The sequence below is a fragment of the Mus pahari genome, chromosome 6, assembly GCF_900095145.1.
Source record: "Mus pahari chromosome 6, PAHARI_EIJ_v1.1, whole genome shotgun sequence".
Classification (NCBI taxonomy): Eukaryota; Metazoa; Chordata; class Mammalia; order Rodentia; family Muridae; genus Mus; species Mus pahari.
The window spans coordinates 23664125-23691236 of record NC_034595.1 but is presented as its reverse complement, the minus strand read 5'-3'; the positions used below and the strand labels follow the sequence as shown (position 1 = coordinate 23691236).

The following is a 27112-nucleotide window of genomic DNA, read 5'->3' as shown; positions in this document are numbered from 1 at the left end:
GTACTCAGGAAGGTTAGCAGTTGCTGTCGCGTCCTTGTATTTTTTTTATTGTTGATTTTTGTTTTGTTTTTTTTTTTTTTTTGCTTTTGTTTTTGTCATTCTTAAGTGTGATTAGAAAACTGAGGATGGGGAGACATGGAGATAGAGCTTAATTTAATTGAGCTCAGGTGTTAGTAAGACTGTCACATTGATTAAGAAATAGACCTTGGGTGAATCTCAAGCAATGTCTTGTAAATTTTTCCACCTGGCAACCTGTTTTCCCCTGAGGAGTTTCTACACAGTCTTAACCATCTAGCTATGCACAGTGCACAGCTTCTGATAATAAATCATAAAGAAATGGGTTTTAAAGCCAGTCTTTGGTGTACATATAGTTTTACCATTTTTTAAAGATAGAAGCGAATTTAAATGCTAATGAGATGGATGTGCTTGTTTATTTTTATTTAAAGGCTTAAATCTTGGCTGAATATTTATCATGTAGGGTATATAGGATCTGCAACATTGCTCAGAATTGATTGACATTTTGATCGTATAATATCAATTCTATGACTGTTGCTTCATATAAATATGTTGTTCAAAAAGCAGAAGTGTGTTTAGGGGCCATTTCAGGGACTGCTGGGCGGGGATGGAGAGATAACAGCAGCTAAGAGTGCTCAGTGCATTATAATGAGGACTAGATTTGGGATCCAAGTACCTACGAAAAAAACTGGGAGCATTCAAATACCTATAACACTACTGGCCTCTGCATGTACACAGTTGCACACACATGCATTAAAAATATTTATGAAGCTGGGCAGTGGTGGTGCACACCTTTAATCCCAGCACTTGGGAGGCAGAGGCAGGTGGATTTCTGATTTCTGAGTTTGAGGCCAGCCTGGTCTACAGAGTGAGTTCCAGGACAGCCAAGGTTACACAGAGAAACCCTGTCCAAAAAGAAAAAAAAATTATGTATACAAAAGACACAGATTAATATACAAAATGAAATAATATATAAAATATTATTGGCAATTCTGACTTAATCTCAAGCCACACTTCATTTAACAAATTTTTAATGAGATTTTGCCACCAACTCAAATAGCAGTTTTTCAAAACTGTGTGATACAAAGGTGAACCAATTTGATGCTTACACATTGAGAGATGATAAGAAAGTACTAAATCTATTTTCTGTAATTAATGCATGTGCCTATAAGAGCAGTAACGTGTGTACAGTAACTGATAGCATTCAGTAGTCTCAAATAGGAGCCAAGGTGGTTAGTATTACATAGTGTGCTGGTGTGTACACTGCAGGGTGCATGTGTCTGCCTTTTAAAGCAAAAGCTGTGTTGAAGTTGTTTACTGCAATATGGGCAATTGATAGCAGAAACCCATTAGAGTTTGAAGTTATTTTTGGTTGTCATGTGTTCAGAAACCATTTACTGTTGCTGGTGTTAGGACCCTCACATTCAGTTATGTGACTCTATATATGGGCACTGCAAATCCAGGCATGGTGGTGAGCGCCTGTGATGCTGGCACTGGGGAAGTGGAGCTAGGAGGATCAGAAGGATCACCTCAGCTATGGAATGAGTTTGAAGTGAGCTTGCGCCACAGGAGACCTTGTCGCTCAACAAAAATCAAACAATAATAAAATGACAGAATATCCAGTTTTTCTGTATAACTATATCCATCAGATATAAATAACATATAAAATATTTAAGGTCATTATATAAGACGTTAAGCCATTTATTGATCCATATTTTAATAAAATAAGCTTATTTTTCTTTTCTAAATTGATTTTCTACTGTTTAGAAAAATATAAGTGACAAACATAATTTCCATCTTAAAAATAATTATAGACATTAATGGAATATTGTATGATATGTGGATATATATGTGTATTGTATAATATTTAAGCCAAGGCAAATATGTTTAGCTCATAAATGTCTTGTCATTTCTTTAAGAAAATTCTTTTTGCTGGTTTCCTGACTTGTATGTTATTTTATCTCTAGGCCTCTTCTGTGCAGCAGCTCACATATTGCTCCTGTCTTAACTTCCCACCGCTGACCTCTCCCTTTCCCCTCTGCTCACTCTCACCAGCATCCAGTAACACTGCTTTCTAAAGCTCTGCAAGGCTGACTGGTTTAGATTCCACTTGAACAAGGTCACGTGGTACTTACTTGCCACCTAGACTCTTTTTTAACATTTCTTACCTCTTGTTTCTTACCTCTCTGGCATTGTTTTGTCTCCTCTATTCAGTAATTTTAATGGAAAGTGTAAGAGTCAGTCTATTTGCCTGAAGTATTTAAGCCTGTATATATTTAACTAACATATGTATTTTAACTACAAATTTATATTGCATTTAATGTGTGTGCGTGTGTATGTGTGTGTGTGTGTGTGTGTGTGTGTTCTTTCGTGTTCACATGTGCCACAGCACACATATTGAGGTCAGAGGACAATTTGAAGGAGTTAGTTCTGCCTTTGTACCATGTGGAGGCTGAACTCAGGTTGTCAGGGTTGGCGGCAAGTGCCTTTACGCACTGAGACATCTCCCCCACCCTTAACCAGTATGTATTTTATAGTTACTTTTTTTTTTTTTAACGGAAGGCTATAAGCCAATATTTGATAAATTCCGTAAGAATATGTGTCCGTAAATGGAGCCTAAACTCCTTTCAAGATCCCTTTGTGTCTATCTCCCACCCCACCTACTCCTCTAATTTGTGTACTGTATTTTATTTAATTCTTGTTAGACTTTCAAATAGCTGGAATCATAGTGTGTCGATTCTTTGTTCAGCACAATCATTTTGAAATTCATTATTGTTGTTATTTGAGCTAATAGTTTCTTGTATCCCATTGTTTGAATGTATTAGTATTTGTTCATTATGCTGTTAGTGGACAAAAGATGATAGGACATTCATGCCCCAGTCTTTGAGGAGCTTTTTATTCTTAGGAAGTACCTAGGACTAAGTTTAATAGTTTTATGCTCCTACAAACAAGTTAAGTAGTCTTGTTTGGTCTTTGTCTCTTAAGTATAGTAGCACACACATGTCATCCCAACACTAGAAGGCAAAGGCAGGGAAACCATACAAATTTGAGGCCAAAATGGTTTGTGTAGTAAGTTCCAGGCCATTCAGGGATATATAGAAAAACTTACTCCTTTCTCCCCCTGCCAAGAATGCACAAAAAAATAAAGCCAAGCTAATGGAGTGAGGGTTCCTCACTCGTTTTATAAGCAAGTTCATTTATATCAGCCTGCTTCATGCTTTTTAGCATTGTAGGAAGTGGTTTGTGTTTAGCAGATCCCTTTGATACTTATTGTTGTTCAGCTGTATTAGTCAGAGTGTTTGGATCTTGATAACTTCTTATAAAGTGACATTCCTAAGTCAGTTTGGTTTGGTGTGCATTTCTTCTGACAGAGCAACTTTCTTCCTCTGGAGGAAGCTAGCAAGGAATTCAGCTAAGCAAAGAGAGTTAAGATGGCAGTAGGCTCATACAGTAAAGCTCTTGGGATGGAACCACGGTATCCCATATACACAGTTTTCCAGCCAGTGACCCTGATCTCAGTGGCTTTTCTCCTTCCAGCATCACTGGGACTTTATAGCTTTTAGGCATTTCAGACTTATGCAGTGTCTATAAGTATTTCATTACCAAAAGTGTAAAGCTACCACCAGGCAACCTGACACACTTCTCAGAAAAATGACAGTGTTCCTGGGACTGTCTATGTCATATGCGTGACGTTCTAGCAAGAGGAGAAGTGATAAAGAATTCAGGTACACTGTAAATTTCATAACTTTTCTGTTTGTTTTTGTTGTTGTTCTTATCTATTTTTGATTCTGTCAATAGCTGTTTTCTACAATCTTGTTACCCTTCTGCAATCTGAAAGTGGGTTTAGCAAAAGCAGAATGGTGATGGCTGCAGAGAGCATGCTCAGCTTACAGCTTCTCAGGAAAACCATGCAGGCCAAGGAAAGGCCTCCAGCTATTTGGGGGGACAGGGGTTATCCACAGCCAGTAGCTCTAAGTTCAGCTGATGATTTTCTCATGGCTTTGGCATGTTTCTTTGTATTTTTGTTTTTGTTGTTGTTGTTGTTGACTGGAATTTTTAAGAAAAGACACCACTGACTTGTTCATAAGTCTTCATTCTGGACACTGTTTTGTTGTTGTTGCATTTCTCACACCAATCCATGCTCCCTATAGCTTGTGGCTAGCAAAGAGGATGAGGACACACTCAAATTTGAAGCGGATGTTGAGAATCCTTTCCAGAGTGACCAGCATTTGGAGCAAAGTAGTGAGGTAGGAACAGATTATTCCTAACTCTGTCTCACCCCGTGTCCAAGTCAGTCTGCATTCTGGGGTGTGTGGACCGTTTTCTGTTAATTCTGCCTGCATTGTATGTCTACTCTGTGCTGGCGGCGGGGGGGGGGGGGCAACAAAGAAACTGTTCCCCTTTTTTCTCAGAAGTTATGAAGGAGGTGATTGAGCCAGTCCTGAAACATAGCTGGATAAGGACTAGGTAACTGTAGAATAATAGGATCAGCACATGGATTTGGTTAGATATTTAAACATCTAATCCACCCTGTTTGTTTTATGCATTAGAAACTGAGACCTGTGAGAGGAGATGAATTATCTAAGGCATAGATTATGTCAGTGATCGAGGTAGGATATGAATCCTTGGGTATTGGCTCTCGGGTCATCTGATTGAAGTGCAAAGGGACCCTGATGCAACAGAGTGGCTCTCTGCAATCTTTTGACCCCTGTAGTGCAGCTTGATAGCATTATGGTCATTAACTCCAACTATATAGACTCTTCTAGTAACATTGCTACTGAACAGTTGGGCTAAAAGAAACTTGAGATTTGGGTGCCACAGGTTTGATTGAGATGTAGTAAGAGATAGATGCTACAGGTGTGGCACTGTAGGTATCCGAGTTATGTACATTCACAGAGCCATGAGTGGGCCATAGCTGATATGGACAGTTGGAAGACAAAGCAATAGAATGGGTGCTTTGGAATCCTATAAATGTGGTTTTAGCCTTGGCCATGTCATTCCTGCCTCTCCCTTCCTGCTTACCTTCTAAGTTTCAATTTCCACTACCCCTCTGTGTAGGGTGTCTCCACATTGAAACCAAGAAGCATTTTGTAAGTGCTCAACAAATAATAATTTCTACTTTTATTACTATATGCTAGGTTTTTTTCCTGTTTTGAAGATTGCTTATTTGATGGATTTAATAACTGAATTGGTGACAAACAACCTATAAATAACAGCTCATTTCTGTGACTCTTGTCTTCCATTTAGAAAAATCTTAATCATTTTTCCAGGGCGGAGAGATGGAGTGATGGGTAATGTGTGTATCACTAACAGTAATGATGTCAAGAGGAGTTATTTATAGACTGGTTGAGGAAATTTACAGCTTTGGAAAGGGATGTGCAGAAGCTAATTGTACTATCTCAGGACATGCCCAAAACAGGTTTTAGCTGGAAGTCTTTGTGGTAGTGCTCCTCTGGGAACCCGAATGACCCAGGAAGGTGGATCTGTAATAACATCTCCATGGGAATTAGGAACTTTCCTCCTTCCTAACGAGATACAGCAGAGCCCAGTTAATTAGTACATGTCAGTAGAGTTTAATAATACATGTCTGTGATATAAATAATGTTATATAAAACATTTGATAACTATACTAAGCATGGTTGAAGACATGCACCCCAAGTTCTTCTTAAGAAGAATTTCAAAAGCATGGTCTGTGGGATGGTTGAACCCACAGGAGGGCACCTATAATTAGTTGGACACTAACTCCGTCATCTCATTTTGTTTTCTGAACCATAGCAGGTGAATGGTACCACTCAAGAGTGAGAAAACTGTGGGTCAGAAAAGTGGCACAGATACATCCTGCCTTACCATGAGTGGATTTGCTGGCTTGTCCCCCTCCCCTTTCCTCCTTGGCCCTGCCTGTGGACCAGTTCTCACCTGCATCCTTTCTTCTCCACCTATCCCTTCCATTCTCCATGTGGCTCTATCTGACTGAAGACTTTGATTTGCAGATCATGGAGGACTATGCTGAGGGTGGCTGCAAAAGTGGATATGGAAGGCACATGGATTCCAATATTTTAGATCATGATGGGACCCAAACTCCTGGTACCTCTGAAGACCACACCCTAGAAGATGAGCTCCTGGGCCTGCTTGCCACTTTCTTCAGTAAGAAGGCCACACCGTTGTTGGAATCCAGGTAGACATGGGCCTGGGCACCTCTTTACCTCTCGTTTGAGGAGTGAACATACTTGTTTGGCTTAATGGACTCTGACGGTGCTGTGCAGTGTACCTGGGAGCTCCTGAAATGGCTGGGAAGGAATCTTGCCAGTCGTGCAATTAAGTAATTAGGCTTCGTGCTTGTGGCTGTAAGGGGACTTGAACAGAGCTACATGCAGGCTCATTACAAAAAGGCAAGAGAAAGCTTTCCCCAGAATTATTCCTGGGAGTCCCAGCAAGGGCTGCCTGGCTGTTGGCAGGGAGAGGAGTCGGCCCTCTTGGCATCTCCTCTGGTTTTGGCATCAGCTTAAAAACACCATTTCAGTTTGCATTGCTGCTGTTTTATGTTGCGCTTGAACTAAATTCTCCTCTCGCTGTACCTGCTAGGAGTTGTTCCTGTGTGGGCAATACTACAGGTTGTTGTTCTGACACAGAGAAGGAGAAACATGTGGTGCATTTGTATTTTGTAAATTAGTCCTTTCTGAGCCATCTCCCCTGTCATATTTCATCTAGGTCGTCCCTGGCAGCTGCTTGGGCTTCAGACCCAGGAAGAGCTGTACTGCTATTTCTCAGTGACTCAGTTTCTCTGACTTACAGGGTGAACTAAGAAAAAAATAGTGAAGAAAATTGGCCTGTATGTATTTATTTCAATAATCGATACAGGCAGAAAAACACAATTGCTATTGCTTTGACCCTTGACAAGAGCCAGACACCTTAGTCTTCCTTACATCATTGCTGCACTAAGCCCTTATGCGACCCTTCTGCTGTTTTTAGCAAGCCCACCCTCCTAATCCTTGACACCTAACACTTTCCTAGTATGTATCTACTCCAGGGACATCTTCAAAGAGAGTTGGGCAACCATAGTTGATATCAAAGACTAGAGAGTTTGTGGAACCTCAGTATTCCCCAACCGTGTAGAGTTTGAGTTAAAAACAGTACCACTGCCCCTTGTAGGGTCACGTGGGAGTGATCTTGGGTGACACATGGACCCTGGTAAGAATGAGAGGGGTTGGGAAATGTGCGCTCTTTTCTAGTGCTCAGGCTTTTCTACGCTAGCTCGTTGTCAGGGGAGCGTGTGAGTGTGAGCTCTCATTGTATGTCTTCAAAATTAGTATTCTTAATCTCTTGAGTTGTAAAAATCCCAACCTATTCATGGTTTTAGAGAAAGTCCTTTTTATGAGCCATCACTGAAAGCAAATCTGTGATGTCTTTTCTCAGGTACCTGCTTTTTCTTACAGTTGCCTGTTCCTTAGGCTTCCTAGCCAGTAGTGGTCACAGCTAGTGTTAGGCCAGCCAGCCTAACTCTGCCTTTCCTTCCTTTCTGAGCAGTGTTCTTCCCTATGTGCTACTGAACCCATGTGCTTTGGTCATGGTTCCCAGGGCCCACTGAAGGCCTGACCTGTGTCCACACTGTGGACCAGGCCCTGGTTAGCTATTTTACACACTGTGGCCAATAGTCTTTTTACAAAGATGGGGGGAAGGTACCACTTGGGGACCCAGCATTCTCTTATCCATTGGAGAATTGGAGAATTTTCTGAGTTTTTTGGGAGAGGGAGATATTCAGTAGTCTCATTGGTCATGGAAATAATAACTTTGTGTGTAGAAATTCCTTCTAGATGTTGCTCTGGGAGAAAAAAACTAAACTAAAAACAGTCTGTAAACAAAAGTCCTGTCTAGCTCTGCCATTCTTATCTGTCCCCATCTTGATTTCTTTATCCCTAGAGGGAGTGTATAGGCCTAGGTCAGCACTAAGTAAAGTTTTATGCTTTTGCTGCTTAAGTCTTGCCTTGCAAGGATGAGGGTGACAGTGAGTTTGATGACTGCCTGGGCTCCATTGTAAAATCTTGTTTAAAAAAACACCTTGCCAATTAATTCCACCCTTTGCCATTCAACCCAGGTAAGATGATATGAATGTCATATTCAGGTACAGCAGCCAACTAATGATGTGTGTCTCTATTCATTACTGAGCCAGTGTGTGAGGACCCCAGTGTAAAACTCTGATAGACTTAGGCCTAAGGCTTCCCTCACAGCTTCTGAGACTTTGTACTTTGTAGCCATCCACCCGAGGGACTGTCAGAATGGGAAGGCTACAGAGTGACTGACTCCACCTGCCTTCTAGAGTGGAGCAGGAAATGGTTCATTAGCTCTCTGGCCCTCACTGTTCTGAAGAGTTCCCTGGTAATGATGGAGTGAGAAGGCCAGGGCAGCCTGCCTTGTGAAATGGGCTATGCTCCCTGTTCCTTGGCTTTCACCTTGTATGGATTCCTGGCCCTCTGCTGCCCTGGTTCCAGGCCAGCCTCTAGAGGCATGATTTAGAATCTCTTCATCAAACCTTTTTGATCTCTGTAGCTCAATGTTAAGTGATAAATTTGATAGCTGAGAGATTGTAAAAATGTGAAAGAGGAGCACTGAATATGCTTAAAGAATTGTTTTTGAAAGGCTCATGTGATCTTGAGTTCCAACTGATGGCAGAAGATTGCCAATTCCCTAATGAAGGTCCAAATCAGTAGCGGAGGGCATAGATGAATGATAGGTGTAGAACCACCGGAATGCGAGGCTGGCCGGAGGTCTAAAGGTAGCAGTGGAGGCGTGGCCAAAAGGGACTGGGCAAGGCTTGGATTGCCCGGAGAAGACTTGGTCAGTGTTTGGAAGTAGGTGTTACAGTTTAGAGTTAGTAGACACGTGGGGCTTCTTCGAGACCCTAGAAGCCCCGAGATCTTCCTTCTGTTCCTGTCTCTACCTCTAAAACTCAGGCTGCCTCCTCTCCAACCCTAGCATACATTCTTTTCTCCAGAGTCACTTCAACAACTGCCTGGCTGTGCTGCAAGCCTGCAGTTCCTCTCATGTAGGTACCACATTGCTCTTGGCAGTCATTAAAAAAGTACAGTGTGTTTATTCTACCTAGCTGTGGGGCTGGGTTGCCCACTTCTTAGGTGTTTATGCTGTTCTTGCCTTGGCGTCTCTGTATTGGCCACACTGCCTGCCTGGGTGCTGAGAACAAGTAGCCTTTGTTTCAGGGCTCGGTCACATGCTGGTCCTATTTTTCACTTTTTTCTTCTTATTCTCCAAGACTTGGGTTAACCCTAGACCTCTGTTGTACCCCAGTCTTGGCCTGCAGCTCGTATTACCTGTGTTTCTAGAACCTGTGTGCCTAGCATTCACTGTAGTATAGCAGTTAGAAGTAGTGCAGGTTCTTTTCTCTCTACCCCACTGGCTGATGACCCTGGTTCATTTATCACTGAACAGAAAGAAACAATCACATTTGTTCCACTGTTTAACTGTCACCTGCATACTCTGTCTTTCCTGTAGAAGAGTAGAAGTGTCCCTGCGCTATTCAAGAACTTCTGACCCCCCCGCAACTCCCTATTTTTTTTTTTCTGAATCATTAATCCCTTCCCCTCCCTGCCTTATTTTCATAAGCTTAGGACACTCCTGATATTTGGGGATAATTACCCCCTTTCCCTTCTGATTTCACATCCATTTCAGCTACTGTCCACTTCTTTATTCCTATTCAAGGCAGGATTACTTAAAAGAATTGCTGATATCCACAACTTCCACCTTTGCCATTCTCTACACCATCATAAGAGCCTTCATATCCTTTACCCCATTTTTTAAGTCAGCAACAATTTCTAAACTGTGAAATCCATTGGCCAGCCTTTCAGCAAGAGTTGGCCTTTCTCACTGGCCTCCTGTCCCTTTTCACCTCCTGCCTTCTCCCTCTCTGCCTTGTTTGTTAAAGGATGCTAGTGTATCCCAGAGCCATGTTCTCAGCCACTTTCTGTCTCTGTTTGTCTACTCCTTCTTGCCTTTGGAATGTGCTGTGTGGCTCTGATTTCTGCCTAATGATCCTATCAGCAAGGTCTGTGCTAGACACCTCATCCTTCAGACATGTCAGTGCTGACCTAAGACCCACCTTGTACCGGCCTGCTGCTTAGGTTCACCCTGGTCCTCTGTAGTACCTGCATTGCCTAACAGCTAGAGCCCAAAGTGCAAGCTTCTCAATCCCCAAAGCCCATAGTGAGTCTTCTCCCTGAGCTCGCAGGTCATAGCCCTAATTCACTCCCTTCTCATCTCCAGTCTTACCATCTGCATTGAGCTGCCACCACCTCTTGTTTGGACTCCTGCAATTGTGTCGGCTCCTTATTTACCCCCCTGTTCCCATATCTGCCTCTCTGTCATCCATTCCCTATAGACTAGCCAGGCTCTCTTTCAAACTGAGATCAGGGTAACCTTTCTTCTATGTTAATACCTCCCAGTGGATTCCCACTGTCACATCAGATCAGAACTTCTTGACCCAGCCTCTGCCATTTCTCCATCTTCTTCATCCATGTCTTGTGCTGACTGGACCTAAGCCACACTGACCAAGTTTGTTCTTACCAGGGGACTTCCCCTAGCTAGTGTTCCTCTACTGTGATAGACTCACCCAAACATACAACCAGCAGAGCCTCTGCAGAGAGGCTTTTTCTGACCACGTGATTTAAAGAGAATTCCATTTGTACAATTTCTCTCTGGTTTCTTTCTCTCCTTTCCTCTCATTCATAGTACTACTTTATATACTGCATTGATTTAGTTCTCAGTGTATGCATGGCTATGTGTCTGTCATCACCGTAATGGCATGTCTGTTCCTCTTTGGAAGAATGGAAAGTACCCTGTCAGTGTTTGAATGAGTATCCAGATAGTCAAGCATTCCACAGTGCAGCCAAAGGTTAAGTTTGGGAGATCAAAAAAACTTTGAGCTCTTTTAGAGTCAGAAAGGCCCAGGTTTTAATCTTTGCTCTGCTGGGAGTTGGTTTCTGTTTGAGCTGTTTCTTCATCCAGTCTCATAGCCTATGAGCATGTTATATATTTGGAAGACCTGATGCATGGCAATTGCTTAGGAAATGGCAGTGCCTTCTCTCTCTCTTTTTTAAATTTATTTATTATTATTTTCTTTATTACATTTCAAATGCTATCCCGAAAGTTCCCTATACCCCACCCCCGCCCCTGCTCCCCTACCCACCCACTCCCACTACTTGGCCCTGGCCTTCCCCTGTGCTGGGTCATATAAAGTTTACAAGACCAAGGGGCCTGTCTTCCCAATGATGACTGATTAGGCCATCTTCTGCTACATTTGCAGCTAGAGACTCGAACTCAGGGGGTACTGGTTAGTTCATATTGTTTTTGCACCTACAGGGTTGCAGCCCCCTACAACTCCTTGGGTATATTCTCTAGCTCCTCCATTGGGGGCCCTGTGTTCCATCCAATAGCTGACTGTGAGCATCTACTTCTGTGTTTGCCAGGCACTGGCATAGCCTCACAAGTGGCCGCTATATCAGGGTCCCTTCAGCAGAATCTTGCTGGCATGTGCATTAGTATCTGGGTTTGGTGGCTGATGATGGGATGGATTCCCAGATGGGGTAGTCTCTGGATAGTCCATCCTTTCATCTTAGCTCTAAATTTTGTCTCTGTACCTATATCCTTTCGTGGGTATTTTGTTCCTTATTCTAAGGAGGAATGAAGTATCCACACGATGGTCATCCTTCTTGGTTTTCCTGTGTTTTGCAAAATGTATCTTGGGTATTCTAAGTTTCTGGGCTAATATCTGCTTATCAGTGAGTGCATATCTAGTGACTTCTTTTGTGATTGGGTTACCTCACTAAGGATGATATCCTCCAGATACATCCATTTGCCCAAGAATTTCATAAATACATTGTTTGTAATAGCTGAGTAGTACTCCATNGTGTAAATGTACCACCGTTTCTGTATCCATCAGTGCCTTCTCTTGTATCTTCTGCTTGGCACCCATGCTCAGGAGGGAAGTAGAAGTGCCACTCATACGATCCTAGGACACCCCATTCCACAGTTCCTGACCACAGAGATATCTTAATGCATCTGCTGTTCCCATTTACATCCAAGCAACACTTGGAAGGTTTGATTCGTAGCCACCACTTTAGTGTATTGCAGCGGCCTGCTTACCTCGCATTTGTAAACTCTTTTAGGTTTTACTGTGTTTTATTTGGTGGTGAATGATGGTCCTTCTCTGGCTAGCTGGCTAGCAAGTGTCATTATTTCTTACTGAAATTAAGAAAGGAAAGGGAAAAAAATGAAAATTTAGTTCTGGCGCTTAGAATATCAGAGATATTTTTAAAGTCCATGTTTATTTAATGTAGTTTTAGGTGGTCTGTAATCTAAATGATTTTCACACTAGAAGTGAGTGGTACACATGCATTTTGCTATTAATTTTTAAGGTTTGAATTGAGCTGGCTTCCCTGATGTAGACCATGGGACTCTGGACATGAGATGAGCTTTACTGCTGTCTGCAGAGCACACTGAGAAGATGGACATTGGGTACTGCCATTTTCATTGGTACCTGACATCAGAGGGAGGGTAGGATGGAGGATGTTGGCCTCACAAGCTTTCTTGAAGCGAAGCAGTAAGGAGAAACTGAATGGAAAAGCAAGAAAGATGACAGAGAGAGCACCTCTGCTGACAATTCTCTGTGACTGGTGACCGGCCCTCCACCTGAGGGCCCTTCTCAGACGCAGCCGAGCCTTTAGACCATCCTTTGCCTGGAGCCTTTGCCTCAGTTCTCTAGCTCTGTTTCACTGGTGCCTCGCTGTTTTGCTTTCTTTCTTTCTTTTGATGAGTTAAACTTTATTTGGGTGGCCGGACAGTTGTCTTAGAAGTTAAGAGTGCCTGCTGCTCTTAAGAGAAGACCCAGGTTTGGTTCTCAACACCCACTTAACAGCTCAGAACTGCCTGCAACTACAATTCCACACGATCTGACATGCTCTTCTAGCCTCTGCAGGGACTGCAGGCACTTACTGCACAGAAATAGAATAAAAATAAACACTCACACATTAAAAATAAATAAATCCTGAACCCTTTTCTAAACTCTTCAGTGAATTGCTTTCTGTTCCCTTGCCTATGAATTTTCTAATTTCTTAGGCTGTCATTTTTTTATGTGTACTCATGTGTATATGTGAGTGTGATGTGTGGTATGTTGGTCCATGTATTGTGCAGGTATGTGTGCCTGTATGCACACATGTGGAGGACAGAGTTAGTCGCCAGGTGCTTTCCTTCGTAACTGTCTGCCTTACTGCTCTGAGACAAAGGCTGCTTCTCACTGAACTGGAAGCCCACCTGTTCTGTTAGTGTTCATGGCAATGTGCTCTCAGCATACATGTTTCTGCTCTCCAGTGCTTGAACTGCAGGCTCATGCACCCATACATGGATTTTTATATGGATGCAGGAACAAGCTTTCATAGCTACTAAACCATTTTCCCTGCCCCACACCCTTACTCTTCTAGGGTACGAATGTTGAAGTTGCCTTAGCTTGGCAACTTCCTTGGCCTTTACACAGTAGCTGCTCACCTTTCTGCAGCCCGTGCGTGAGCAGGCCTGCCCTTTTCTCAGTATGATTTGAAAGTGTGAGACCCTTCCTGTATCTACTGCCTACTTCCCAGCCTTACTTTCTTCTTCATCACATAGTGACATGGCTCTTTATCTCAGTGTCATGCCTACAACATTGTGTTCCCCTCTTTATGTTATGGATTAGTGACTTAATGTACATGTCCCTTTCTATCATCACTTTGTATCCTTGCTGTAGCCTTGTGCCACTATAGTGTCCAGCCCACAAAGGAGCCTTCTAGCATGTGCCACCTCAGCATTATCCAGGGTGCTCTCCATAGTAGCTTTACTCCAAGTCCCTAAAAAGCAGAGCCAGACATTCAGACTTGTGCATACAGGAGCAAGAAAGCAGTGAAGAAGCTGTGGTTAGTCTGGGCAGCTAGGCACTCTCTGGTGGGCAGTGTAGCCTGGGCTTTCATCCTGCTTATGATGGAAGCTAGGACATTCATACCAGGACTCTCAGCCCAGACATCTCAGCTTTCTCACTATTCCATCTCATCTTGCTGGCTGGCTCAGCTTTGAAAGAACCCAGGGCAGCAGAGAAGCACACAGTGCTTGAGGTGGGACCTGCTGTGTCTTCAGGAACTGTCCACATAGCTGCAGCTACTATCAGAAATGGGCACGTGGCAAGGGGCATTGAAGAGCATCTGCTGCCAGGATGCTCCCTCTCTCTTCTCATTATTCCTGTAGTCTTCATGTTCTGTGGAAGATTTACCTCCCCGTCACATAGCGTTTGGAGCCATTGTATTTGTTTGCTTACTCATTCATTTACTTAGTTGAATTCATTTTTCTTTTCATGCTGGGGGTGGGGGGTGGAACTGAGAGCCTTGCACGTGCTAAGCAAATGCTCTGTCTTTTGAGCAACACTCTCAACCCTGAAGCCATTTTTATTTGCCTTTGTTCTAGTTTGCTTGCTGTTACTGCTAAAAAGACCATGTCCAAAAGCAGCTTGGGAAGGTTGGCCTATAGTTACAGTCACCACAGAAAGGCAAGGCAGGAGCTGAAGCAGAGGCCATAGAGTCATGCTGCTCACTGGCTTGAGCAAGCTGCTTTCTTAGCCACCAGAATGACCAACCCTGAGATGGCACTGCCCATAGTGGGGAAGTTACCCCATACCAGTCAATCAAGAAAATGTCCCTCAGGTATAACTGCAGGCCAATCTGAGAAGGCATATTGTCACTTGAGTTTCCTTCTTCGCAAATGATCCTAGATTGTGTTAATTTGACAAGCAAGCAAACAAACAAAACCTACTACAGCTTTCAAAACAATGCACTTTTTGCTTTATCTGCATGCTTGTTAATGAAGCATCTCTTAATTAACATCTGTTTATTGAGTACCTGTTACACAGCAAGATGGGTCATGTCATCCATGGACCAGCCATGTGGCACAATTCATTCAAAGACATACTTGTATATTGAACAAAGGAATGGAGCCAGTGCTGTGGAACAGGGGACCCTATAATTACCACAGGAACCCTGTGGCTCTCATTTGCTCCTTCCTATACCAATGCCGGTTCATATATCCATGTAGTCCACTTAACTGGTTTTGTATCAATCAGTATGACATTATCCATGAACTCAACAGGCTGTTTGTGAGACTGCATGAGGTTAAGTGTTTGTCATGGTTCCTGGTATATTTGGCGACCCACTATGTTTAATGCAAACAGGATTGGTGGGAGAAAACTTGGGAGGCTGGGTCAGTGACAAGGCTGCAGCAGGAGGCTGATTCTCCTACTGTCTTCCTTTGGAGAAACAGGCCAGATCTTCTGAAAGCACTCGGTGCCCTGCTTTTGGAACGAATATGCTTGGCAGAGCAGGGGCGTCCTGGAGATCACCTTGATAGTAAAACTGAGAAGGCACTTCAGCAAGTAGCTGTTGAGTTGAGAGATGAACTTGGCGGTTCCTTCCCAGCCAACTCCTTCTTCAAGTCATACAATGAAGTCAAGTCACTGTGGGGAAGCTGGCTAGTAAAGACAGGGGACGAAGCCACAGTGGAGCTGAAGAGTGTCTCGGTGCAGACCATGGCCATAGAGGACGCCCCGCGTGGATTCAAACCTCAAAACAAGAGAGATGCTTGGGCAGAGAAACCAGAAGAGGTCATTTTCAGCACTGAGCTTGAGTCAGAGGCGTTGGGTGAGATGCCAGGGCAACAGGCCACTCACCTCTCATTCTCCGGTGCCATCAACCCGGTAAGCTTTTTCTAGATGTTAAATATCTATTTACCTTATATGAACAAAACAGATTTTTAAAAAAAATTACCTTGAATGTCATTGCATTTTCTGTTCTGTGAAGGCCAAGTCAGTTTGGAGAGTCCCTCTGCCGGTGTTGTCCCCAGCCCTCATCTCCATGCCTCTCCTCCTCTTTGCCCTCCTCTTCCCTCCATTCCCACTTTCTATCCTAACCCCAGCCCTATCTCATTTACCAGGACACCGGTATTTTCACCAGGAAAAGCGCACATGGAGTTCTGTTTGCCCATCTGCCTACGGTTTTCTCTTTGGTTTTATAAACTGGGATATTTCCCCCATGATGGCTGCTTAAGATTCCATTGACCAGCGTTTATACAGTCCTTATCCACAGAAGGGTATTTCTGGTTTCAGGTTGCAGTAAAATTGTAGTAACTGAACTTTAGAGGAGGATGTGAACCTGGCTTTTATTTTAGGAGGACCTTGTATGGGAAAGACAGAATTCTGGGAGTTTGATTTCTATTGGATGCCAGATTCTGAGTAACTCAGAATTCACTTGACTGAAGGAAATGGCCTAGGCTGGCCACCCACTGTGTCTCCCTCAAGACCATTCCTGTTCCCTGCCAAACTGCTCTCCAGCCACAGTAGCCCAAAATGGAGAAGTCTGATTTTGCTGAGTGAATGTCTGTGTGCTGGTTTTCTCTGACTGCTCTGTAACCTGTAAGTACAGTCAAACAGAATCAGACTTTCTCCATAGTGTGTGGATGGAGCTGTTCACTATCCTTTGGGAAAAGGGGTTGGGATTGAGAATCCCTAAGCAGAGATGTGTTCTGGTGGAGAAGCAAAGAGGTCATGATTCTGATACCTTCACGGAAGGCTATGGGATGCTGGTTTCTGATGGCTGTTTTGTAGCAGAGAAATAACTGTACACACTGCTTCATAGCATCAGAATAGAGAATTAAGTTTATTTTCTGACCACTAAATTACTGCTTTTGTGCCTTCCAAACAGAATTAGATATATCATTAGCAAAATTGCTTTTGATTGTTTTAAATTATACACCAAAACTGTAATTTCTAGAAAAGGGTTTTCTAAAGATATCAGTAGAGACTAAAACAAATATATATATATATATATTGCCATTATATTAATGGTACTCAAAATGCAAATTTGTGCAATTTGGCTAGAATAGAACTGCTCTTCTGTGCCCCGGCTCCTTTAGTTTGTACCTGTATATTAGGAAACCTGGGTAGGTTTAGTTTTTGTCTTTGTTTTTATGTTTGCTTTTTTCTATTGTGTGGGAGATGCCATCCTGTGTTTAGGAAATTGGAAAATTGAATGGACTTAATTTTTCTAAATATATTCATTTTCTTTTTAAATAAAAATTATCTTTGCCACATTTTTTAAAATGGGAGAGATTTTTATCTATTCATTTATGTTTATCACCTGTTTTATGTATGAAGGACTTGCTGAGTTCTATTATCTTACTTAATTTGTTCAACAAATATATGTAGGTATTCTAATCATTGTACATAGGAAGAAACACAGTGCCCCAAGACTTACAGAACTGTTCAGAGTGACTCCATTGGTGCATATTGAGAGGAGAGTTGCTTGCTTGGTTTCAGAGGAAGGCAGACATTTGCTCCCTTTGTGGTTTTTATAGTGGCAGAATTGGTAGTCCTGTTCTTAAGCTAGAACTCTGATATCTAGTTATAAGGAACATCACTGCAGAGTAAGGGTAAGTCACAGACCAGGTATCCTGCTGGTTATGTGCTTATGGAGGTCTTATTACTTTGCTTGCTTGGCCTTAGCACCTTGAATGGGATCAGTGCAAACCAGACTCCTGGGTTATATGGAGGCATAGAGAGGTAAGAATGCAAGTGCCTCGAGCAGCATGGATATATGGCAGGAGCTCAGAACATGTGAGTTCTATTCCTAAGAAAGAACTTCCAGTATGCATCATTAATATGATGGAAGGTGGGACCGCTCCAGTCCATACGGCAGCGTTTTGTGTGGTTATTTCAGAACTTATGTTAGGTTGACTGACGGCAGTCTTCCAGCTTCAAATAGGCTTTGGCATTTGTGCACTTCAGATCTCTTCTTTGCTGCCATATGACACACAGATTTGCATCCAAGAATAAAGATTGGTGGAGACCCAGGACCAAGAATTTGACAGTTACTTCACAGTCCTCTGCAGAGGCATCCGCCTTCCCCCCAAGTGATTCCTCTCACTTCCTCAGACTGCCCTTGGTCTTCAACATTTTTTTTTCCCTCTTCCTTGGAACCTCAGGGCAGAAAGCCTCTCTCTTTTCCTAACAGCCTTGGCATCCGAAGAGCTGGTTTAACCCCTGAGCCTTCTTGTATGACAGTGGAGTAGCTGTTTAACATCTTGTTTCTTTGAGAACAAGCATAATCTCCCTAAGGAATACCCATTCTCCTTAGCCGCCACCTTGTTTCCTACCTGCCAAGTTCTAAGCAGGCACTAATCTACCTTCTGGTTCTGGACAGTTTCTGTAAATGGACTCTTGCAACATGTGACTAGATTTTCCACTTCACTTAATGCTTTCAGAGTTCATTCATGTTGCAGCATGAGACAGTTGTTTCTTTTTATCACCATGTAACATGCTAGAGTAGGGCTATTGTACATTTTATTTTGGATATTATGCATTGTATTGCTGCTCATATAGATGTTTGTATGGACAGTGTTTTTACTTCTCTTGAGTAGATACTCAGGAGTAAAAATGATGGGCCACATGGTTACTGTCTGTTTAGCCATTTTGAGGAGTTTCAGACTTACGGCCTCTACCATTTACCCTCCTCCGAGCAGTGTATAAGACTGTCAGTCCTCTGCCTACCACCCATATATGGTACCATCTCTGACTTTAGCTTCCCTAGTGGGGATGAAGAGGTATGGTTGGGTTCTGATGAGATTTCAGTTGCATCTGTCTGAGGGATGGTGATGCTAAAAGTCCTCCCATGTTCATGTTAGTTCTGTGCCTTCTCTACCAGAGACATATGTATCTGGGTCTGTTTCCTATTTTTTAATTGAACCATTGTATTTTATTATTATTGAATTGTAATACCTTATATATTCTAGGTTTGAATTCCTCCTCATTTTTAAAGTGTATTTAAAATTAATCACTTGAGAGATACCTTCATCTGACTTCTAGAGTTTCTACTATATTCTGGATTAAAACCTATGATACAGTATTCAGAGGCCCAAACCCTGGGCCTTACATTCAAGTGTGGATGACAGTCAGTAAATGTGGATTTTCTCAAACATTATAGTGATGCTGGTGTCCTATGGAGAAAATAGCAGGGGACACTGAGTGTATAACAGGCAGCCTTGGGTTGGACTTGGAAGTCAAGGGCTTATCCTCTGAAGGATGCCATGTTTGAACTGTCTTGATGAATGGCATAGGAGAGAAGTGGTGGAGGTGAGCAAGAATGAGTGTTGTAGACAGAGCATATGGTAAAGCTCTGAGGTTCAAAGAGAAGGAATGGCATTTTATGGAATGTCTAGAAGACTAGCATGCCCAGAGAGTAAACTAAAATTGGGACAGGTATTGACTGCTGTACTTGGTAGGCTTTGGTATGGACAGTGACCTTTGGCTTACAGTAGCCAGGAAACAAATATAGTTTTTAGCAAAAAGGGATAGCGAATTTGCTTTTTGCTGTAGCATGGAGTGGACTAGAGAGACTCAGAGTAAATTCTACACTGCCCAGGAGGCTGCACAGGTGAGCGCTAGGTGCCTGCATTAGAGGTGCCAGAAGAAGAAGATGAGGAGGCTTGGAAGGACTGAGGCACCCTAGGACTTGGACTTACTGCAGCTTGCTGAGTAATGAATTGGAGTGAGAAAAATAAGGGGAAGTTCAAAGAGACTCTTGGCTTTCTAGAAGGTGCAGTGAGAGATGGGTGTAATAGCTGATTTGGTGGGAACCTGCATGGTGGGGTGTGTCATGATGGATTCAAGGGGTCAACGCCTGTAAAGTTTTCATCTAGGACAGGCGGGCTGGAACCTCTGAGATTGAGAAATACACTCGTAGCAACACCGTCAGTAGCAACTTAAGGAAGGGACAAGCAAGAATGTAAGACTGATGGGTCCTCACTAGGAATGGTAGGAAATGAGGAAAGAGGTAAAAACAAAAACAAAGCCATTTCCTAGAAGATTGTGTTAATGATAGAATGGCTGTATTTAGAGTGTTTGGATTATCCCATGAAAACCATGGACCAAGGCCCAGAGAGTGTCAAGGAAGACCCTTGACTGTCTGTGAGTATGTTTTTCAGGGAGGAGGGGGATCTTCCAAAATCTATGCCCTTTCTTAGGGATAGATGTAGATTCTATTATCAGACTAGAGGTGTGGGTGAACAGTTTGAAACCTATTTTAAAAACACAAGTATGTTGTTGCCCATGAAACAAAAGAAAGTGTGTCTTAAGCATACTCAGTGCTATACATGTCTGTCTGCAGGATGCTGAGAAGACGGGCTTGCTGATCCAATTAAAAAGACCTGAGGTATTGGAAAATTTGTATAATCTTCCTGCCTCACAAGAGGTGGTGGCTCAACTCCAAGGCCAGGTCCTAGAGCTGCAGAGGGAGCTGAAAGAGTTCAAAACCCGCAACAAGCACCTCCATGAGAAGCTAATTCTGGCAGAGGCAATGATGGAGGGGCTGCCAGTGCCCAACTCTGCGCTGGTAAACGGTAAGCATCAAGAAAATGTGTTCTCTGTGAGCTGGGTGAGCAGCCGACAGGGCTGCCTAAATGCTAGTCCTGTTGTTCAGAATTGCAGTAAGTTTGTATATAAATTCTGTTAACTGCAGTGATTAATCTTAACTCCTGAAAAATGCACAGTGGAAGACTACAAGAAGGGGAAACAAATCTGTTGATTTCTTTTATTCTGGAATCTGGACTAGTGTGTGGGAATTGTGTTCTCAGGTCCTGAAAGGAGGGCTCTCTGCTGCATTCCTTTGAAATTGTGTATGGGTACCTAGGGTAGTGTTGTTATTGTTGTGTTATTATTGTTGTTTTGGACCATTTTTTCAAACTTGTTCTTTAATATATCCCAAACAGAGACCCCCCCACTGTCCCCTCCCAGCCCCTCCTTTCCCTTCCACCCCCCACATTTATTTTTCCTGTTTCTCTTGAGAACAGAACAGGCCTCCCATGGACACAGGTGCTTGGGTTTAAATCTGGGTTTTGGGGGGAGCCTAGCTCCCAGGCCTGTGAGAGTGCTAGTAGGTGGCAGTATGGTTTGTAAGTCTTTTCACGAAGTTCTCTGCCTAACCTGAGACTGATCTCAAATGCTGCTGACTCTCTATTTTATACAAGTAACCCACTTTCCTACTCACGGCTCTCTGAGACCTGTGGAGAATCCAAAGACTTAGACAAAACACCTCAGGTGGTGTTTCCTAGTCATCCGGGACTACTTCATCCAGTAGTGCTTGAAGATTACAGACCACCAACCCTCTGAGAATCTGGAGAGTGTGGAGAGAACCCTCATAGAACAGTTTAGGTCACCGCAAAAAGTAGAATTTACATTTACCCCAAAAGTTCAGGAACCTACTAATATGCCTATGTTGACACTTGATATTGACTCCTACCGTAAGCAAATAATAGTCGCATGATCAACCTTTATCCACAAAGGGAAGGTTAATTAAACCCTGTATGCCAAGGTCTGTTTATGCTCTCTGGTGATAGGAGCACAAAAGAGATGAGGCCTGTTTCGAGTTTCTGTACTTGAGTCTGTGTGAAGACAGCTTATAAGTATGTATACAATGCTTGTGAAGACTGCTGTGGAGAAGAGTAAAGCAGAATGAAGGGCTTGGGGAATGAGGAGTCAGTTGGGTTCACTAATGCTCTGACAAGATGGAATTTGCTTGGAAACTAGGAGGTGGCATGGTACTGGTCCTTCTGGGAGAAGGGACAAGGGGAAAGGCCCTGGTGTTGCTTTATACTTGGGGACCTCTGTATAGAGAAGGGAGAACAGTTATGTGGCTGGTGTGCATGGCCTGTGCGATAGGCAGAGATGTGGAAGACGAGGTCAGTGAGCTGCAAACCAAGTGTGCTTCACAAGACCATTGTAGGATGCCATCTTCACAAGATTAGAGACTGCTGGAGGGTTTTGAGCCGCAGAGGGACATGATCTGACTTAAGCTTTAAAACAGGAATTGACAGAGTGCTGTTTTGGGGCCAAATCAAGCTTGCTGATTGCTTTTGTGATTTAAGCTTATTGATACCTAGCCCCATTCATTCGCATATCATTTGTACTGTTTCATTACGAAGTGGCCTTAAAGTAATGCTGGTGACCCTAAGGTCTAAAAATGTATTACTTCACTTTTTGAAGGAAGGGGACAACTTGGGTTTTAAAGGGATAGCTTCCTTTGGACTCTACTGGAAGGATGTGGCTGCTTTGCAACAGGATAGGAAAGAGCACAGGAGACGCTGGCTTGGGGGATGCTAAATTTCTGGTTAAGAGTTTGTTGGACATCTCAGTAGAGACTTTAGGTAGGCAGCTGGCGACTGGTGAGTTTGGTGTCTAGGAGAGGCAAATAAGTTTGAAAAGACACCAGGGAACAGCCCTGTATACCAATATTTGATATCGTGTAGCTCAGAGCCATACTTTGAGGCTGGGGCATTCCAGATGTTAGAAGTTGAATTGAGGCGGAATAGCAGGTGAGGTGGGATACCAAGTACGGGTGCCATCTCAACATCTCAGGAGCTGAGTTAGAGCGATAGTCAGATATTGATGGTAGAATGAGACTTGAAGATATGCCTTGGTGTTTACTGAGGCCTTCAAGAAGAAAGCTTTTGTGGGAGAGACCTGATTGACATGGTTTCCAGAGAGAGACTGTGAAGGTGAGAAGGTGGAGACAGCATGGATAGACACCTGAGGAATTGCGCTGTTAAGATAGATTAAGAGGTAAGGCCACCAGGTTCCATGTTACCAGTGAGTCTATAGAGACCCCAGTGAAGCAGGGACTGAGATGAGTGAGGGAAGGAAGGATGATCAATCAGCAGGCAATCTACTGCAGGAACAGCACAGTGGGGATATCTGGGGGAATAAGCAGTGTGCACATGGAAGCAAGAAGCAAGGTTCTTAGAGACCTCCTAGGCTTAGGATACAAGGATGTGGGAATAATAACCTCTACCTCAGAGGCTGCAGGAGGAGCTGTTTCTGTGAGATAGCCCAGGTTCTCTTAGAGCAAGAACTGAGAGGAATGGTCAGAAAGCTTGGCAGTTTCTAGCTTACCAATGAAAGATTTAAGTACTGGATATGAAATTGTGTCAGACCAGGGCATTTCTAGAGTGCGTCAGGAGTTGGAGGTAATTCTCAGAGCCTTGGGTTTCCTGTGGCATTAAAATTAGAGTCCCTGTTAATTGTGGAACCCATCGTATACATTAAATACATGATGTAATTGAATCTTCCTACTGTCTTTGGAGGCAGTTCCAGTAATTATTGTCTGTCTTAAGCCCAGACAGCAGTTGAAGAGACAGTGACTTGGCCACAGTTACACTGGTACTCATCACCAGAGTTCAATATACAGTAACCTGACTGTCTCCAAAGCTTGTATTCTTTCTTCTTCCATGAGACCTAACACATAAATACTCCCATCGGGATTGTTTCATGCTCTGCAGCTAGAGGCAGCTTCACTTTAATTTTAGGTTGTCTCTTAGATTCACCTACTTGAGGTTTTAGGGTCAGTCATCTTCCATAGAATCAGACTTAGCTCCCTCCTTTCCTGCTTCCCAATAAGCCATCTAGGCATTTAGTTACCCTGTTGGTATACATTAGCTGACTACCAGCTGTGTCTCCAGCCAGCTCTGACAAGGAGGAAGACAGACCACGTAGAGTTCTCTACCTTCTCAAAGCTCCCTGTCTTATATATGGAGGGGGCAGATAATTAAATCAGCATTGGTGGGGTGACATGAGGGGAAAGTGCTATGACAGAAGTGACTCAGCCCAGCAGAGGGACTGGCAATTTTCTAGGACTTGCCATCTGCTCTGTACACTTGCTGAGACCCTGGAGCATCATCCAGGTATTGCTCTGGCCATCACCCAGGAGCCTCGGGGCTTCTCGCATTTTGCAAAAGTGGGCATGGGTTGATGGAATTCATTTTCTCACTCAGTTTTTTGAGAACTTGGATTTAAACCATTTCAGACAAGCTGTACTATATTTATGCTTTTATGTCCTGTTATGGCAGCTCGATAGATTAATTTTATCTTATAAATTGCATTTTCCCTCCCTAGTGTTTTTATTCTCCCGGTTGTATCTTTGTGTTCTTCTCAGTTGCTTGGCTAAATTTCAATCTACAGTTTTATTTTTCTGTCTCTTTGCCAGTGCCTGCAGCCCAGGCTGTTGTGAGAACAGCCTTCCAGGACAACCCAGGCGAGCAAGAAGGACTTGAAACCACACAGTCTGCTGGGAAAGACAAGGACATGGACAGTGACCAATATACAAGCTTTGAGATCGGTTAGAATTCAACCACCTATTACTGAGTACTAGACATTGTTCAGGACTGTTTTATATCAATATCCTTGCTAGGCCCTAAAAGGCCCTCTTGCGGGCTTCGATTAGCATTCCCAAATAACATGTAGACTGGTGAGGTTAATTTGAAAATTATTGACTTAGGGTCACACCGCTGGGATGGAGCCAGAAGAGTCAGGGAACATCATAACGTCTTTGGAACTTAATTGTCTAGCATCTGACTCTTCGAGGTGGAGGGTGGGCTCAGGCCGTTTCGTATAGCACAGTCATCTCTCAGAGCATCTCACACATTATGGACATGGGATTGTAGCAGGCCACTAGGATCCAGCTTAATGTTAGCTGTTGCTGAATTTGTCTTTGTCCATCCAGGAGGAGTAGATCAGAGGAAAGCCTGATGCTGAGACCAAGAGTGTGAGCTTTCTCAGTAGGTCAGTGGGGATTGATACAGAGACGAGTGAGGCCTTCAGCAAGTTGTATCACCTCCCTTTAATTATGAAGTATTAAAAGCACACAGATATACATAAAGGGCAGTACAACAACTGTCCACATCTGTGTTTATCCAAGATGAGCTAATGCTTAATGCTTACTACTCTCTTTTCCGTAGATGCTTTATCTCTTCATTAAAAACAAAATCACTCTTGTTTTGGATAGAATTCACTTTGTAAAACGTTGTGATCATTGGAAACTCTAAATCTGTGAGGAGATGGCCAGGGAATAACCAGCCTCTGGGAAAAGACTGAGCTGTGGCCTCAGTGTGTCTGCTGTGTATTCTCCTCAGCCTGGAAGACTGAGTGGCCTTGGCTTCTTCGGGGTGCTCTGGGCTTTCAGAAAGAAGCTCCTGTCCCAGCACAAAGTGCTGGTCAGCTCAGTGTGGGTCAGGGTTTTCGTGTGAAACGCCTCTCATGTGTTTGAACACTTGGTCCCTAGTGGTGGTGCTGATTTTAGAAGCTGTGGAACCTGGTCCTTGTTCATGGCTAGCGAATAGTGGAGGTCTCTGGATGGTTCCTTCCCCTCTCAGTAACCACTTGTCACTTAGCTGTATCTATCTTTCTGAGTATGCGTCCAGTGCAATACACATGTGGCTGCTTCTTTGAATTCCCCTTTTTCTTGCCTCGCTAAAGCTTCATTCTGAGGTCTCCGCCCTCAATGTATCTTTTGTGGGCATACCTTTTGGCTTTCTTAGGACTTGAATACTGGTGTTGAGTTGATTTGTTCACTGTCTGCTTGGCTCAGAGCCGCATGCCATGGGTAACACCTTACCTTTGGCTCCTTTTCAGAGAACACCTTGGTAGGTGCTTGGGCAGTGAGTGGAGGCCACAGTTGCCCAGGTCCTATTGGCCTTACTCTTGAGGCTTCAGAGATGTCTCTACTCATGGGGACACATGGGGACCCCAATCAGAGGAGTGGTTTGGCAGAAAGCATCATTTGCAGTGTTTCTGTTTTATACTTTGGGTAGATCCTCCGGCTCTTAAAGCCTTCAGTAACACAGACAACTCAGGTGAGGTGCTGGGCACACAAGCCGCTTTTGGTACATGCATAATCTTAAGTCCAAGGCCTGCCAGCCTGCGAATTCAGACATGTACATATACGTATACATATACTCCTTTCTCACAATGTTCATACAGTTTTTTTATTATTATTATTTTCTTTATTTATATTTCAAATGCTATCCCGAAAGTTCCCTATACCCCCACCCCCGCCCCTGCTCACCTACCCACCCACTCCCACTACTTGGCCCTGGCCTTCCCCTGTGCTGGGTCATATAAAGTTTACAAGACCAAGGGGCCTCTCTTCCCAGTGATGGCCGATTAGGCCATCTTCTGCTACATATGCAGCTAAAGACATGAGCTCAGGGGGTACTGGTTAGTTCATATTGTTGACAGCGGAGGTAGTTTCTTCAGAACTTCATTTTGGGCTGCTGAGCAGAGATTAGCAAAGTGACATTGCTTTACTGATGCAGGCCATAAGACTTGCTATATGTTGGCCTTGGAGCTAAGAAGTCAAACCCCTGCCTCTGCTAAATCACAAACTATTGTAGGCGGCGACTTTTGAGGGTACTTCTTCTTAAGAGAGGTCGTGGTGTTGGTGTTGGTGTTGTTTTCCTTTTACTGACAATGGCTTTTTTTCCCTCTCTCTCATAATGCATCCTGATTATGGTCTCCCCTGGCTCTGCTCCACCAGGTTCTCCTCACCTGCCCAACCTGTCACGATCTACTACTCTGTGTTTCTGATTTGAAAATGAACAGGCTTCTAGTGGTTAATAATACAATATAACAAAATAATGTGTAATAAGATGAAACAAAAACTATCACATGGGAATTGAACAAGACAAACCAATAGAAGGAAAATAAATATCCCAAGAGAAGCCACAAGAATCAGAGACCACTGATTTGTACCTTTAGTGCAAATCCAGTAAGAACACTAAACTGGAAGCCATAATATATACAAGGTGGACCTGGGTCAGACCTATGCAGTCCTGTGACTAGGAGTTCAGAAGATCTTTAATTACATTGATTTAGAGGGCCTAAATCCTCCATCCTCTTGGCCTCTCAGACTCTTTCCTTCTTTTTGTCTGGAGATTTCCATGGACTCTGAGGGGAAGACTTTGATGGAGATATCCCATTTAAGGCTGTGTGTTTCTAAGGTTTTTCATTCTCTGCATTGTGTCTGGTTGTGAGTCTCTGTATTGTCTCATTTGCTGCAGGATGGCATTTCTCTGATGATGGCTAACCAAGGCACTGCTCTGAGTATAGCAAAATGTCATTAGGAGTCATTTTACTGCCTTTTTTTTTTTTTTTTTTTTTTAACCTGATAGTAGTACTTGATTTTACCTATGTCCCTGGGCT

The 27112-nt window shown here is 43.2% G+C and overlaps 1 protein-coding gene across 4 annotated transcripts in view; it reads left to right on the top strand.

Moving 5' to 3' along the window:
- The window catches only part of Cdk5rap2 (CDK5 regulatory subunit associated protein 2), a 178379-nt gene that overhangs the window by 107005 nt on the left and 44262 nt on the right, over positions 1-27112 (top strand). For 2 of the 4 annotated variants that reach the window (XM_029540085.1, XM_029540088.1), the window contains 5 exons: positions 4167-4262; positions 6006-6190; positions 15349-15787; positions 20250-20481; positions 24120-24251. In XM_029540085.1, coding sequence (XP_029395945.1) covers positions 4167-4262; positions 6006-6190; positions 15349-15787; positions 20250-20481; positions 24120-24251 — 1084 coding nt within the window. The remainder of the gene's footprint in view (positions 1-4166; positions 4263-6005; positions 6191-15348; positions 15788-20249; positions 20482-24119; positions 24252-27112) is intronic. The other 2 variants (XM_029540086.1, XM_029540087.1) reach the window with 2 other exon arrangements.